General features: G+C 43.0%; 1 protein-coding gene across 4 annotated transcripts in view; it reads right to left on the reverse strand.

Moving 5' to 3' along the window:
• Rxfp1 (relaxin family peptide receptor 1) overlaps positions 1–16075 on the reverse strand; it is an 84215-nt gene that overhangs the window by 14752 nt on the left and 53388 nt on the right. For all 4 annotated transcript variants that reach the window (XM_075950730.1, XM_075950731.1, XM_075950733.1 and 1 more), the window contains 9 exons: positions 13157–13228; positions 11387–11458; positions 10734–10805; positions 10577–10648; positions 9591–9665; positions 7103–7174; positions 5024–5095; positions 3607–3678; positions 996–1067 (listed from right to left, as the gene is read on the reverse strand). In XM_075950730.1, the coding sequence (XP_075806845.1) occupies positions 996–1067; positions 3607–3678; positions 5024–5095; positions 7103–7174; positions 9591–9665; positions 10577–10648; positions 10734–10805; positions 11387–11458; positions 13157–13228 (651 nt within the window). The remainder of the gene's footprint in view (positions 1–995; positions 1068–3606; positions 3679–5023; positions 5096–7102; positions 7175–9590; positions 9666–10576; positions 10649–10733; positions 10806–11386; positions 11459–13156; positions 13229–16075) is intronic.

Below are 16075 nucleotides of genomic sequence, written 5' to 3' on the forward strand. Positions count from 1 at the left end.
GCTCACACTCAGCCTGCCTGAACTTCCCCAGGTTATAGACATGCACAGCCTATTTTAAAAATATTCCCAGTTCATGATATACTGCCTAATGCATGCCAGCTGCTCAATAAATATTTGTAGAATAGGGGCATGCACATTATATTCTGGACACCTATAAATTTTCCTAATACCTTTTAAGTCATACTTTTTCCCAGTGAAGTGCTATTTTACTGTAGAATAGTTAAATGAGATGAGCTAAGACTTATCTTCTAAAGACCATTCTTAGCATTAATAGAATTTTGTCCTTTTTGTGTTGTTGGAGGCATGATTCCCATAGTCTAGAAAACTCTATTTTAGGATAGGGATGCTAATCTTGGTGTTTAACTTGACATGCTTAAGAAGTGGGAACCTCAGTTGAGGAAACTGCCTCCATCATTTTGGTCAGTGGGCATATTTGTGGGCATATCATATTTTCTTGATTAATGGTTGACAGGGAGGGCCCAGCCCACTGTGGGCGGTACCATCCCTAGGAAGTTGACTCTGGGTTGTGTAACAAAGTCTGCAGTGAGAGCTAGGGAAGCAAGCCAGTAAGCAGCATTCCTCCATAGTTTCTGCTTTAAGCCCTGAGTTCCTCTCTGGTTTTCCTCAATGATGGACTGTAACTTATAAGCCAAATAAACCCTTTTCATGTTGTTTTTGGTGAGTGTTTTATTTCAGAAACGGAGACACAAACTAGGACATACACCCATAGAAAATCTCAAGTACTCAGAACTAACGGGGCCATGACTATGTCCCATACACGAGGGATATAAATGCACAATTCAGTATCTCTGGGGGCAGAGATGTAGGGATTCATTATCGCTTTTTTTTTAGTTTATTAACACTTGAGGTAGAAGTAATAGCTGTCTATAGTCAATCAACGATTCATATGTTTTTGTGGAGCTGGATATAAAACATAATTAAAAGACATAAGAGCATATGTGCTATTAGTATCGAAGCAAAACTGCTATACTTACAGAGACTTGAGTTTGGAAAGATCATCAAATTGATTTACTTGAATTTTCTGGATTGGATTATAGGAAATATTCCTGTTGAAAAAAAAAGCAATGTCATTCCTAAAAATTGCTTGAGCCAAGAGAATTTATTTGCTGACTTTGAGTGAATCTGAAACACTTACCAAAAAAGTATAGTACAGTTCAAAGTGTCTTGAAGATTTAAACGTAAGACCTGAGGCTGTAGAAAAGGACCTCCCTGACACTGGCCCAGCAGTGACTTCCAGACTCAGACAGGAAAAGCCAGGATGTGATTTCCAAAACGCAGACAGTAAAGGCAACAATAGACAAAGAGGATCACATTAAAGCCAAAAGCTTCTTCCCACCATCAGAGAAGACTGCAGCATGGGAGACATGATTCGCAAAGCTGTCTCTTTCCTCCACGGCTTTATTCTTTTCCAGGGACCACAACCACACACTCTACCACTGAGCCAGATTCCCTACCCCTGCAAGCGTATCTCCGGGGATGGATTAATATCCACAAAGACATAAGCAACTCAATGCAATAGTAAAGAGACAAGTAATCCGATTAAGAAAAAGAGTAAGACTCTGAGCTGACATTTCTCCAAGGAAGATGCACAAGCGGCCAACAGCTATATGAAGCACTTTGTTAGAAAATGCTAACTTATTTATTAGAGACAACATATGGCTGAGGATGAATTACATCTCACAAGATCTGAGCTTGACTTTTGAACTCCTGAACTTCAAGATCAGTGAGCCACACAAAATTAATTATATTGTTTATAAATTAGCCAGGCTGTGGTAGCCTCCTACACTAACAAAAAATGGACCAGTTCAACACCAGTGAAGAAGATATTCTTGTGCATGGCATTGGAAGACTCAGTCCATATTAAAGTTTATGAATTCATGTAAGACATCAAAGAAGCCCAAACAGCAAAAGCAATCTTGAAAAAAAAAGAACAAGGAAGTCAGGGTTTGCACAGTCACCCACAGCTACGCAGACCAAAGGGACTGACTACAGAGCCCAGCAACAACCCCACTCAGACATAATCAGATAACATTTGACACATGTGCCAAAGGCATTCAACAGGGAAAGGACAATCTTTCTAACAGTGATGGGAAAATTGAATATCCTATGCAAAGGAATAGAAACGGACCCTTCTGTACCGTGTTCACATGCTTAAATAGAAAGCTATCAAACTAGAAGAAAATAGAGGAAGAAAACTCCATTGTGTGGATTTGGAAGTGTCATGTATTTATTGTGAAACTTGAAGTATAGACAATAAAGCAAAGGATTAAAAGCTGGCAGTGTGTTAAAATTAAAGAACACTGCATCAGAAGGACCTGCCACCCACAATAGCGGGAAAATACGAGTCTGGGGCTGAGCCCCAGGAAGGATGAAGATGAGAGCTCAGCAAGTGCAAAAGCAGCTCACGTGGAAATGAATGAAGAACTTGAGTGGTTTTCTTCCCCCAAGAAGACAAACAAGTGACCAAACACGTGGGGAAGATGCTCAACATCACTGATATCAGAGCGATGAAAATCAGATCCACAAGGATGCTCAGTTGAGATGGCTGTGAGCCGAAAAATGAAAGCAGCAGGTGTTGGGACTGCAGGAACGAGAGCCCTGTGCCCTGAGAGTAGAGACGAAGGGTGGCACAGCTCTGATAAGAAGCAGAATTAAACAGAACCAAAGTAGAACTGCCATGTGACCCAGCCCCCCAATGTCGAGGGGTGTAGAGGGGGTTTCTGGTTTATTATGTTCTCACTTTACAACAGTGAAGAACAACCTTTAGTGAAAGCTGTCCTTTAAGGGAGGTGGTTAGTGGTACAGTACTCGCATCCCTGAATTCCAGCACAGCAACACTGAGGAAGGAAGGGAGAAAGGGATAAGGGAAAAGATCCTATTTGATCTTTCCTTGGGATAGCAGTGTGTGTTATGATATAATGTGTGCTGCAGCTCCCAGCCAGCCATGAAAACACAGGAGCACAAAACTGATACTCTACAGTGAACTGGTTCCTAAGTTACCATAGTTGATAGGGTAGGTGCATTAAATGAATTTTAGAAATAACAGTTTTAATTTATGATGCCCTCATTGGGTGTATTTGAGTTTGCTGTGAGCTGAGAAGGCGCATAGAACCCAAGTGACTGAGTGTGGGCATCCAGGCACGAGTTTGCACACAGGTGGAAGCAACCTAAGAGCCCACGCGTTGGCAGATGGCTGTATACAGTGGACGAGGTGCTGTTTCAGCTTTCAGAGCAAAGGGAATTCTGACACAGACCACCACACGGATGCACCACGTTGGTCTGGTAAAGAGAAATAAGCCAGCCACAAGATGGCAACTACGGCACAGAGAGAGCGCGAGCACGGTGGGGCTTGCCAGGACTGCGGGGGGATGAACATGGCGTTACTGCTGGATGGCTACAGAGTGTCAGCTCTGTACTCAGTGGAAAGCTAGGAGGGGGGTAGATGTCGGTGAGAGCTGAACAATGATATGGAAGATCTTGATGTAATCCAGTGGCGCAGAAACAGATGGAGGACTCAGTTCTATGTATATTTTACCACAATTAAAAAGTAAGATAAAGAAAGGAAGTGGTAAGTTAATGTCTTACAATTGTGTCAGCTCCTTCAGATCCTTAAAGATGTTTGGTGGAAGGTTTTCAATCCGATTGCTTCCCAAGTCCCTAGAGAAACAATTGCAAGCAAATCATATTATTGTTTTCTGAAGACTTCATTCATTAGTAGAAAATTTATTAGAAAACCATTTGCAACTTTCCAACAGCTCCATTCGTTACTTGTTTTAAATACCAAGAAGTAAGTGTCGCCTTTTTGTGTGCATTGGAGTCACAGCCTCTCTCCTTATCAGCATGTGCCCTACCACTCCAGGTCCTGGAAGTTGAGAGGCTTCACAGAGGGAGTGGAATAGGGGCACAGAACATTTTATCCTGAGCCAGGCATGGTAGTACACACCTATAATCCCAGCATTGGGGAAGCAGAGGCAGGAGGATCAGAAGTTCATGGACATTCTCAATTATAACTGAGTGTGCACAAGACCAGCATGGGCTACCAAAGCTCCTCCTCCATTTCATGTTTCCTTGGAGACAGATCACTGATGGTATGTAATGTGACTCTGACATATTAATTTCATTTATGGACTGTATGATGTCCCTTCAGCCTCTCTCTTCCCTTTCTGCTTTTCTGTTTGAGAACATGACTTGAGGCCCTGGTTTTTCTTTTGCGCGGGTTCATTATGACGACCTCAAAGCATGCCATTTAAGGTTCAAATTTCTTTCAGAGAGATGCACAGGCTTCTACTCTCCTGGGAAGGACGCACATGTGCAGAGGGGGTGCCTAACATGACGTCACCTCGGAGCTACGAGGGCTGTCAGCAGCAGAAGCGGTGACATTTCTCCAGCGACAGATTTCATGAGCAAGACTGCAGCTTCTTTGAAACAAGAAGACGTCTCGGTGAGTTTGAATGAGGTGACTAAATTCAAACAGAAAATGTAACTTCCCTCACGCACCTCCAGGGGACAGACAGGAGAAAAGCTGAGCTAATGTCGCCTATGCCAGTTGGTTAATCAACTTTGAAGGGCAGAATGATTTATTTTTAGATTTTTTATTACTTTAAAAATTTTGTATGTGTCTGTGTGTGGCTAAGTGAACAAGCGTGGAAGAGCTTGAGGGATGAAGAGTATCAGATCTCTGGAGAGATGGTGTTACCGGTCCTTGTAAGCCACCGACAGGGTCCTGGGTGCTGAACTGGGGTCCTCTGCAAGAGCAGTACATGCTCTTAACCAACGAGCCGTATCTCAAGCTCTGACCTAACTTATTTCAACTATTTATTTCATATTTTATTTTATGTTTACTTTTGTTAGCTATCTGAATTGTTTTTGCGATCCATGTTCCATATAAATACTGTTTGGAAAGAGAAATTTAATATTTCTGAAATATATGAACATTATATGTATAAGTAATACAAAGTAAAATGGACAAAAGCATTCTTAATACGTATTTAGTTAAACTTACAATTCATCTAGTTTCTGGAGGTGTGTAAATGCATGTTCACTTAAGTGATTAATTTTGTTTTTCCTCATTACCCTGAAAGGAAAAGGAAAAGTAAGCGTTAATATGTCAACATAATGGTCACATGGATTACTAAATATAACTGCTACAAAGATAATGAATATAGAGTGCATTTTTTATTTAAAATTTTTATACATTTTATATATCAACCACAGTTCTTCCTCCCCTCCTTCTTCTTCCCGCACCTCCTGCCCAACCACTCTCCATTCACCGCCTCTGTGGAGTCAACAAAGCCTGGCACATTAAGTTGAGGCAGGACCAAGCTCCTCCACCCCCCTCCCCCACATCAAGGCTGAGCAAGGCATCTCACCATAGGGAATGGGATCCAAAAAGCTCATGCATGAGGGATGGATCCTGATCCCACTGCCAGGGGCCCCTCAAACAGACCAAGATAGAGTGCATCCTCATGTCAGGATATTTGATTAGTATGATATTATTTATTTCAAAAACGGTCTCAACTATGCAGTCCTGGCTGGCCTAAAACTCATGGCCTTTCTGCGCCAGTCTCTTGGGAGTCGCAATTATAGGTGTGTGCCGCCACACCCAGCTTCAGTTCAGTTTTATTCTTAAATTTCCTGAGCCTTTTTTAACAGGGACCTTATGAAATGTAATTTAAATTTGTAATTAGAAATGAAGAAGAGCGGCTTTGAAAGGAATAGGGAAACCTCACCTCTCCTTAACAAGAACTGAGCGTTTTGCAGCTATGAGCATGGGAAATTGTTTTAGACTTACCTCCTCAATCTGCAAAGTGTGTCTGTCTAACAAAAGACTCCATGCACCACAGAGCTCTTGTTTGCTAGAGCATAGAATTAGGATTGACATGCTTGAGAGAAAGTTGTCTGAATGGACCAGTTCAATGTCTCTTTAGTTTGGAAACATGAGTCAGACTGTAGTGCTTGTTCTTGACCGCGCGCGCGCATGTGTGTGTGTGTGTGTGTGTGTGTGTGAGAGAGAGAGACAGAGACAGAGACAGAGACAGAGAAAGAGACAGATAGGAGGGGGGGTTTGTTTGAATCTAGGACCTCATACATGCTTCGCACTTGCTCTACTTTAGCCCCACACCCTGTCCCTGTCCCCTCTCCACGATCTCTGTTAGCTACCAGCATAAATGACTAATTTGGGAAATTTCAAAGGGCTTCCTACTCTTTTATTTATAAACTTTTAAACTTAGTTTATAAAATAATGGGATTCATATATATATATATGTATATGCCTTAATACCTCATTTTTATTCATACCGTGACCCCTCTGTTGCCCTCAATCTCACCTGCCTTATTCTTGCTTGTTCCCTTCCTCTCCCCAAATGGTCCTTGAGTTTGCTTTGATGTGATAAGTGCACTATTGATGTCTTTACTCTCCTCTCCAGCTCCTTAAGATCTCTGCCTTCTCCTCATGGCCCCCTTTCTACTTTCATAACATGCGAGCGCGCGCGCGCGCGCACACACACACACACACACACACACACACACACACACTTCACAAATACAAATTCGGTTTCATTTATGAGAGAAAACATGCAGTGTTTGCCTTTGAGTCTGGCTTATTTCACACGCACAGACAAAGACGTCACACTGTAATGAAAGGGCAAATTGATTCATCAGTCTCCAGTACCATCTTCAACTGCTCAAATATCTCTCCAATACACAGCTAAGCATAGAACCAGAGCCACAATTTATTTATAGGACATATACGGAATAATAGTATATCTAATTTTTTAGAGCATAGGAAAATATAAAAGGATTTCTCACTCACTATCTTGGGTGTGGCTTCTTATGCTAATATACAGCATCCAACCTTCTTTCTGGCTGAAGGGATTTGGTTGCTGTGTCCCCCTTCCAGCAGAGGATTGTGATAGGCGAGTCTACCCCTAAATAAATAACCCTCTGTTATACTTAAAAAAAAAAAAACAAAGACGTCACACCTTCCTGCCTCTGCACACACTCAGGCCGGGTTCTGCCCATAGACAAGATTGGTGTGGTTTGTAAGGAGAGTCGATATTACTTTTAAAAAAATAGTACTTACAAAACAGTTAAATTATTGCAGGAGATAAAAGTCAAATTTCTTATATTATGGATGTGGTTGCCTTCAAAGTCCCTAGAACATAAAAATAAAACACAATCAAATTAAACCGTAGACCCCTTGAGTCCGTGCTCGCACTGTGTGGGGCTGTCATCTCAAGAACTCTAGTTGCAGCATCGAAAGGTACCTTTTTTTCTTTGTGCACGGAGCATCAAGTGTGTTAGTGCCCTACCACTGAGCTGTGTCCCCAGCTGGAGTTGTTCTCACACGGCCCCTCTTTTTTGATCTCATCACTAGGTGCGTGGTAGAAGTTGGCAGAGCCGAAGGGGGTGATATGTTGCCTTGGACACTGCCCCTGGGTCTAGGGGCATCGCATACTTAGTGTAATGGTCGCCAGATGGCATGGAGTCACTCAGAAGAGACAGTGATTCATGCACGATACACGTGTGGAAGAGCTCCCGAAACCGCTAAGGAAAAGTCGGAAAGCTCTAGAGAAAAGCCAGTGTCCGCCAGCTTCGGGGGACTCCTGGGAACTGCACCGGGGCTGACACTGGCCGAGTGAAATATATCTGAAAGATTGGGGGGATTGGGAATTAATGGATCTAAAAATCGAGTCCGTTGAAGATGAAGGTGTAGTGAGGATGGAGAGTATTCTAAGAGAAATGCATTTGAAGTCAGGCTGTAGAACGGACAGCCGACTGACCCTCTGGCTGCTAATGCTTAGAGTCTCAACTTGGTGTAGGCCTTTTGTTGGTTTTTAAATCAAATGTGTATTTTCATTTCTATTTATTTTATTTTTAACTTTGAAAATTTTTATTTATTTTTTAAATTCCTTTTATTTTATTGCCAAGGGTTAGTTATGAACCTACCACCAGGTGGCAGTGCTCTCTAAAAAATACTCAAACTGTTGGCTTGCAGTTAGCTCCCATCTCTATAATCTCAGCACTGGGCAGACTGGGGCAGGAGGATTCCCGTGAGTGAGTTCAAGGCCAGCCTGGGCTACATAATGAAACCTTGTTTTTACGAAAAAAAAATTAGTCTTAATTTACATTTGTGTGTGTGCGCGGGCGTGCGCGGGCGTGCGCGTGTGCGCTTGGGATTCAACGCAGGATGCCGCGCACTAAGTAAGCTCTCAACCATTGAGCTCCCGCTCTGGTTTCACAAGGTCCACCGTTTTAACTGTTGATTGCTTGTGCAAGTACTGCTCAGCTGTCTTTCATCACTAATTAAAACGGCGGTCAGAGAACCCTTTTGAATCAGGCTTCATTTACGAAGAAGGTCACGGATTTAATGATTCCTTTTCGTTCTGGCTTCAGCTTGTTGTCCACGTACAGAAAGAGCTGGGCTGTTGCACCAAAATGCCCCTGACCTTAGAAATGTGTGTGAAATGCTTGCTTTCCCGGAGGGATTCTAAGTGAGCACAGGCCAAAGCTGTTTTGTTTTTTATATGATCCCTTTCTCTTGCGTTACAATGGGGGTGACAGCAGTCACTACTCACAAACCCGGTGTTTCTCATCATCTTTCTGTCCTTGTAATTTAAGACCTCTAGTTTGCTGTGGACTTAGATACCAAACAATCAACTTTTGAATATTTCTTATAAAACAAGATGTAGAAGGTTTTCCTGATTCTGGTAGGCAGTTTGTGGATTGAACTTTTAAGTAATAATTTTGGTTATTTCTTAATTTAAAACAGAACAAACCCCTTTAGTCTATTGTTTTTTTCTATGGCCTCACTCCATACACCTGGCTCCCTTTGAACTTATGGTTCTTCTCCTTCCTCAGCTTCTTGTTTTAACCTCCTGAGATTACAGGTGTGAGCCACCACACTTGACCAAACCTATATTCTAAATAAACAAATTTACTGCTGACTGACCTCTCCCTAGTGGAGTGATAGTGATATCTGTTACCAGTAAAGCCACTGTGCCAAAAAAACTACACAGAACTGGTAAGGGACTGTCTCAAAACGTCCCACAGCCCCCATTTTCTCATGATTAGTGTTAAGCAACACATTCTCACTGCTCAGAATTTAGGGGATAACATGAAAATGACTTAGCTTTCTGTGCCAACTTAATAGGTGAGTGATTTGGCAGCCAGAAAAGGAAGTGTGATGCTGACCACGTGACTTCCTTTCTGTCTTCCTTCTTCCCATCTCTAATATATATATATATATATATATATATATATATATATATATATATATGTATATTCTCTTCCAGATATTGCATTTAGAGGAGTCAGCCACTGAGTATGTTTAATATAAAAATACAATAAAATAATACAAGGAAACGATGCACTAACCACCTGGCACAGAAGGCCCCTGGTGTCTTAAGTAGTCAAATTCAGAATATGTAATATATATGTAAATATATATGTATATATACATATACGTGTGTGTGTGTGTGTGTGTGTGTGTGTGTGTGTGTGTGTGTGTGAGAGAGAGAGAGAGAGAGAGAGAGAGAGAGAGAGAGAGAGAGAGAGAGAGAGAGACTTACAGCCAGTGTAGCCGGGGCATGTGCTGACAGAGGGGTTTGTCAGGCAAACGGGTGAGGACATTGTCCATCAGCACTCTAGAAAGGAAAGAGACCACCAACATCACATTTTCTGGTTCTTTTCTATCTCCAGGTAAACACAGTTATCGTTACTATTCGGAAACTGCTAGACCCTCGAGCCGCAAGTCTCCCCACCGCCTTCTCTCTACACACCCTAAAGTACTGAAGTGCTTTGGTAGTAAGAACATTTCTATACATGCCAGGTCTCATGCAGGGAGCAGCAATGCCAGTCTTTGACGAAGCCTGCGCCCATCAGCAGTGGGCTGTACAAAGGCCGCGTTTGAGGCTTTTCCTTTGTGGGGGTGGGGGTGGGATGGGGGGAGTTGCTGGGTAGGAGGGGAAGTGCTTAGGAGTACTTGAGGCACCACAGTGAGTCTGTGCTGACTGGTCTGGCAGGACTTTGTTACAAAATGGTCAGACCTGTAAGCAACCTTAGAGAATATAGGCAAGGTGGGTCTTAGTCAAGAGAGCTTCCTTTAGGATTTAATAATTGCAAATTTAATGCTACTATGCTTAAAGCCTTAATTCTTTTATTTCTGTCTCTTTTTTTCAATTGGAATAGTTTAAAATTTTTTGCTACATTGATTTACTTATTTATTGCTGTTTGTGCATGCGTGCATGCATGCGTGTGTGTGCATGCATGCGTGTGTGTGCGCGTGTGTGTGCGTGCGTGTGTGTGTGCGTGTGTGTGTGCGTGTGCGTGTGTGTGCGCGCGTGTGTGCGTGCGTGTGTGTGTGTGCGTGTGTGCGTGTGTGTGTGTGCGTGTGCGTGCGTGTGTGTGTGTGTGTGTATGCCAGTCTTTATGTAGAGTTGATAACCAGCTGCAGCTGGTCTTTCTACCCCTTAGGTCCGGGGAATTGAACCAGGCTGCCCATGAACCTTCTCACTCACTGAGCCATCTCGCCTCCCTGTTTGTTTTGAGTACTTACAAGAGAATGAGAGAATTCAGTCCATAAAATGTGAGTGGGGAGATCCGGCTGAGGTGATTGTCTTCGATTATCCTGTCAGCAGAAGAGAGCAGAGTGAAACATGTATTTTCGGCACATGGGAACTAATACAAGGAAATGCCACACAACTGAGACGTACAGCCATTCCAGCCTGTGCAGCTCTTCAAACACTCCTGGCTTCAGGAAGGTTATTCTGTTATGGCTGAGATACCTGGGAAGAAGACACAACCGCAATGAGTTTATTCTTTTTGATGTTTCATGAGAAGGACGGTGGCGATTGTCATCACCCTTCCGGAGTCCCCTCCTACAGCACTCTCTTCCTGCTGCTTCCAGCTTGGACTTCTAAGGGCCCTTGCCACCGACGGTGTCGTTTCTCACCTTTCATTTCCCATAGCTGGCTAAAGAATTGGCCTATGTTTTAATGGCCTACTCTGCTGGATAGGTTTCTGTGGGTCAAAGGCTTGGTTCCTAGCCTGTTGGGAGGAGCTGAGGACCTTTCGGGAGTCCCTGTGGGCATCCTCAGGTCACTGGGGATGCTCTTTTCTGTGGTGCACTTGAAGGATGTCTTTCTCTTCCTTACCTCCCAGCCATGAGGTGGGTGAGTGCTCACCACGAGTTCCCACCGGCTTGTGGTGCCTCAACCACAATGACTGTCCCTTCTGCACTACTTGCAGACCCTTGGCACCATCCTGGAGCAGGAGAACTGGTTTGGGCTGGAATGGGTTAGCCTGACAGGATGCTGTCGGTCCAGGTAACCGTTTAACCCCCCTTCAGCTCCCCATCTGTGCTCACAGTTTGGTGAGGCTGCGCAGTCCTCTGAAAGCCGAGATGGACACGAAGCGAATCTTATTGTTTTGCAGGCACCTGTGAGCAAGAGCAGGCAAAGAGAAAATAGGAAAACATCAGCTTGGCAGGATGGAAGAGCCTGCAGTGGCAGCGGCACGCGCATGTGCGGATGACCTCTGTCAGCCGGGATAGCGCATCTTACTGAAAGTCTTTTTACTGAAATTAGAAATTGACTTGAGGGGAAAGGGGACACGGTAGATCAACTGGTTGAAACTGGTATTTTGCTGCCAAATTTGTGCCAGCTTGGACCAGTTTTTATTTACAAGTGGAAGGGGTAAATGCAAACAGTATCAAACTGCCCTCTAAGTGTGTGTCTACTCAGCTCTGGACCTCTTCAGAGACGGTTCCATGCGGCGGATGCTAAAACCGGGTCAAAGTGCAGAGTTCATGTGCCGTGGGATGCTCTGCTAACTGGGACATCTGCATCACACCCCTGCCCTAGGTGCGGGGACCGTTGTGAAGGAGGTACGAAGTTTGTAAGAACCAGAGGTCTGGAGGACAGGCGTGAGACAGTGTGTTCTGGATGTGAGCCGACTGTTACATTCATGAGCTCACAATAGATGTTGCCTCGCACAAGGTCAAGTCAGTAGACACTCTAGCATGGGAGGGGAGGGCATCATGAGCCTCCACCCCTAACTGAGGAGCTATAGATGGTTACTGACTTCTAGGAGGAGGGGGAGACAGGTTTCTTTAAGAGTATGAGCCCTGGTCGGTTGACTAGGCTCCAGGGGATGGCACCCCTCTTTGAGTATATGGGCAACACAAACTGGACTTAGTGGTCATTGAGAGACACACCCAGAAAGAAAACACACAGCTGGGAGGGGTGGGGAGGTAGGGAGGGTGGGGAGGCGAACCCGGGGGGGAGTGTGGGATGAATGTGATAAAAAATACATTGTATGAAATTTGCAATCAGTAGAACTATTATAAAAATTTGAAGCATTTGTGCAACCATGTTCATAGCAACATTATTCATGATAGCCAGAACCTGGAAACAACCTAGATGCCCCTCAACTGAAGGATGGATAAGGAACATGTGGTACATTAACACAACGGAGTACTGCACAACAACAAAAAAATAACAACATCTTGAGCTTTGCAGGCAAATGGATGGAACTAGATTAAAAACATCCTGAGTGAGCTAACCCAGAAAGACAAATGTAATAAGTACTCACTCATAAGTGGCTTTTAGACATAAAACTAAGAAAAACCAGCCTACAGCTCCCAAACCCAGAGAACCTAGACATCAAAGAAGACCCTAAGAGGGAAAAACATGAATCCTCCTAGGAAGGAGAAAAAAGACAAGATCTCTTGAGTAAATTGGGAGTGTGGCAGTTAGGGTGGTTGGAAGGGGATAGGGGAGGAAGGAAGAGGAGTTGGGAAAATGTATAGCACACTTTCTCTGAGTTGAGCATTGAGCTGATCCATGACAGGAGGAGGCAGAAATACTTATTTCCATTCGGTGGAGCATGGTGGAGGAGCCACAGCATATGGGTTCCAGCTTGTTCAGGAATTGTTATCTGAGCTTTTTACTAGAATGTCTCCTAAAAACACCCAGAAGCTTTGCCTATAAGTTTCCAGATAAGGGGCACATAATTTCTCCAGATGGGATTATTAGACTTAATGCGTGCTATGATGCTATTCTCTACAGAAGGAACAGGAAACAAGCGCACAAGACTGTAGGGTCATCGCAAGCCCAGCGTTAAGAGTTTTCCTTACAGCTTTTGGAGCTCACGGTACTTCCTGAAGCCGTTGGGAGGGAGCGTTCTTATGAAGTTCCGCTGCAGGGACCTGAAACACACACATAGTTCGGTCGTGCTGAGCAGATTTTCACTTGAATGTCTTACTTCTAATGATATCTACCCCACGATCTTGAGCTGGAGCCTGAGCTGGATGCACTGGCTTCATGATGTGTTGAGGAGTGACCGACAAAGCTGAACTAGTCACGCTTTCTCCAAGCCCCTCTGGGCAGCTGGGCCACCGCTGAACCTTCTCTTTATCCTAGCTCACCCTACATCCTTTTTAACCAGTGCTCTGACTGAGCTTCTGAACCAAACTCTGTCTTACAGTCTTTCGGTGTTTCTATACCAAAATTTTGAACAATATCTAGAAAAGCTATGGAGATGATGGTCTCTCCCCCTCTTGTAAGAGAAGATTGGGACCCCAAAGACTATGCATGGAAGCACTTAATATTCTTAAAGAGAGGGCCAAGTATGATTCTATGAGAACCCCTAAAGCAGGGGCTAACCACCTTCCAGTGGAGTGGATTGCCATACAGGGAGGGAGGCTTCTTCACAGGTTTCCAAGAAATCATTCTTGACAAGCTGGATCCTTATTAACCCATCCCTAGGGTTTATAGACAAATATCATTCTTTCTAAATGATATAAAATATTTTAAGAAATAGCTTCATTTATATTTTCAAAATATCCTCATATTAAATAGGGTAGATATTAGTTACATTGATTATGAAAACCCCCTCACACTTTTATCAATAAGATACCTTTATATTTTAAAATCTGGTATTCTGTTTGGCTCCTCACTAAATCACATGCATACACACACTCATATATAGCATGTGTTTGTCACAGAGAGCGAAGGGCAGGCCAGAGCTTCACTTTTCAGTGGTTGCATTCGGGGATATAAAAGTCAACTCTTGGAGTTAACATTTATTGAGCAAGAACAATGCATAAATATTCACAGCTACCTGTGTTTGCCCATCTCTTTAGCATTTATTTGAAACATTTCCCAAAAGTCTCAACTTCAGTAAATACTCATTGGATGATTGGCCTCTGAGATACTTTTCTTACATGTGAGTTAAACCATTCCTAAAGTTTTTCTATAATAGTTGCAACTCAAAATCTGGAGGAACTCAGTAATGGAATATGATAGTCTTTAATACATGTACACTGAAGTCTAGAGATATTTTCTCCTTCTTGAACAGAACAAACAGAGTGGAACAAGTTATGAAATTGAGCCAGGATCTGCAGAGAAGAGTCTATAGAAACAAGTGGTTTAATCAAAAGTATGGGACAATGCTGTATAGCTATATTTATTGGTATACATACACTCAGTTTGTGTGTGCTCATGTGCATGCATGTGTGTGTGTTTACAGTCCTGAAGATGAATTCAGGGGCCTCATGCATCTTAAGCAAGTGCAATATTACTGAGTTACACCCCACGTCTAATAATGCTTTTTAAAAAATCACAAATAGTCAAATATTGTAGACTTGGACCTCTGAGCATTAAACCTATATCTATAAATGCCTGTTGACATGCTAATGTTAAGTTGAAATAAGAAATCTATCATTGAAGTCTTGGTCATTCCCACTTACTGGGACTGAGCCTCTTCTTTCCTCCATCCATCTGTACTCCAGAGTAGGTGCCCTGAGGTCACTTCACCCACGGTCTCCACTTGTCTTCTAGCAGGGTATGATCTTAGCTTTAGTGTTTCCTCTCCATCCCTCCCTCTCTCCGTCTCTTCTTCCCTTCTGCCTTTGCATGCCTGCCTTCCTTCCTTCCTTCCTTCCTTCCTTCCTTCCTTCCTTCCTTCCTCCCTCCCTTCCTTCCTAGGTTAAAGTTGACTGATACATATCTATTTATGTATGTATACTATACATATGTGGTCAGAACATTTCTTTTTTAAATCGAATCATAATTTAACTATTTACCCTGTTTCCCCCGCACCTCCCTCCCTCTAGCGTTCTTTCTCTGTTCCTTTCTTTCACAAGGGTTAGTTGGCTTGTTGGCAAATGGATTCCAATATTATTTGTGGGCAAATGAAAAGTCAGGTTGGCTGCACCAGTTTTTTCATTTGGATTTTCCAGCAACTCGATGTAATCAGTGGGGGTGATAATTATTTCTCTCACCAAGGAATTTATAGAAACCCTTCCTAGGACCTCCTTCAGTCTCCTTGGGGGGAAATCATTACTTTTCCTCTAGCAGGACTAATTGCTATGATGAGTCACGTGAGGTGAGAAAGGAGACACACTAGCAGATACTTCCTCTTTGTTCAGGAAATGTCGCTTCCTTCAGAAAGCAAGTTTGTGTAAATAATTTTTCCTATGTTCTCTGTTTATGTTCCCAGACTGAGATCCACGGGGCAGTATCCAGACTCTGCCAACTTGATGGGACTCTGCTGCAGCTCCTTTACCTGTGTGCCAAGCATCTGGGTTGTCTGGTAGGTTGTTTGAGAAAGGCAAGACTTGCCAACACCTGTATACTCAAGGGTTACTCTTACTGTGTCTGCATGAACCAGAAAGCCAGAGTCACAAGACATTAAAACACATGGAGGAAGAGCCTACACAAACAAAACCCCAACCCCAACCGGCTGAATAAAAAATATATCGAGACTTTTACTTTCCATTGAATTCTTGAAAAAAAATCTGGACCAAAAAACTATGTGTTTGTGTGCTGCTCACATCTGGTTGAGTTCAAATAACCAGAACTAGAAATTAGAACCACAAACACTGAGCCCAACAAGACGGTATTACTCCTAATAGACTCCTTTTGTCTTCTGTATGTAAGTTTGAATTTCATAGGAAAGGACCACAATGTCAAGGTGATTTAGAAGTTAATTTAAATGTGAAGTTCTGGGAATAATTTATCCAATTTATTGTTTCTCAAGTAAATTAAGTTTA

This window comes from Microtus pennsylvanicus, chromosome 16 (assembly GCF_037038515.1).
Source record: "Microtus pennsylvanicus isolate mMicPen1 chromosome 16, mMicPen1.hap1, whole genome shotgun sequence".
NCBI classification, from domain to species: Eukaryota; Metazoa; Chordata; class Mammalia; order Rodentia; family Cricetidae; genus Microtus; species Microtus pennsylvanicus.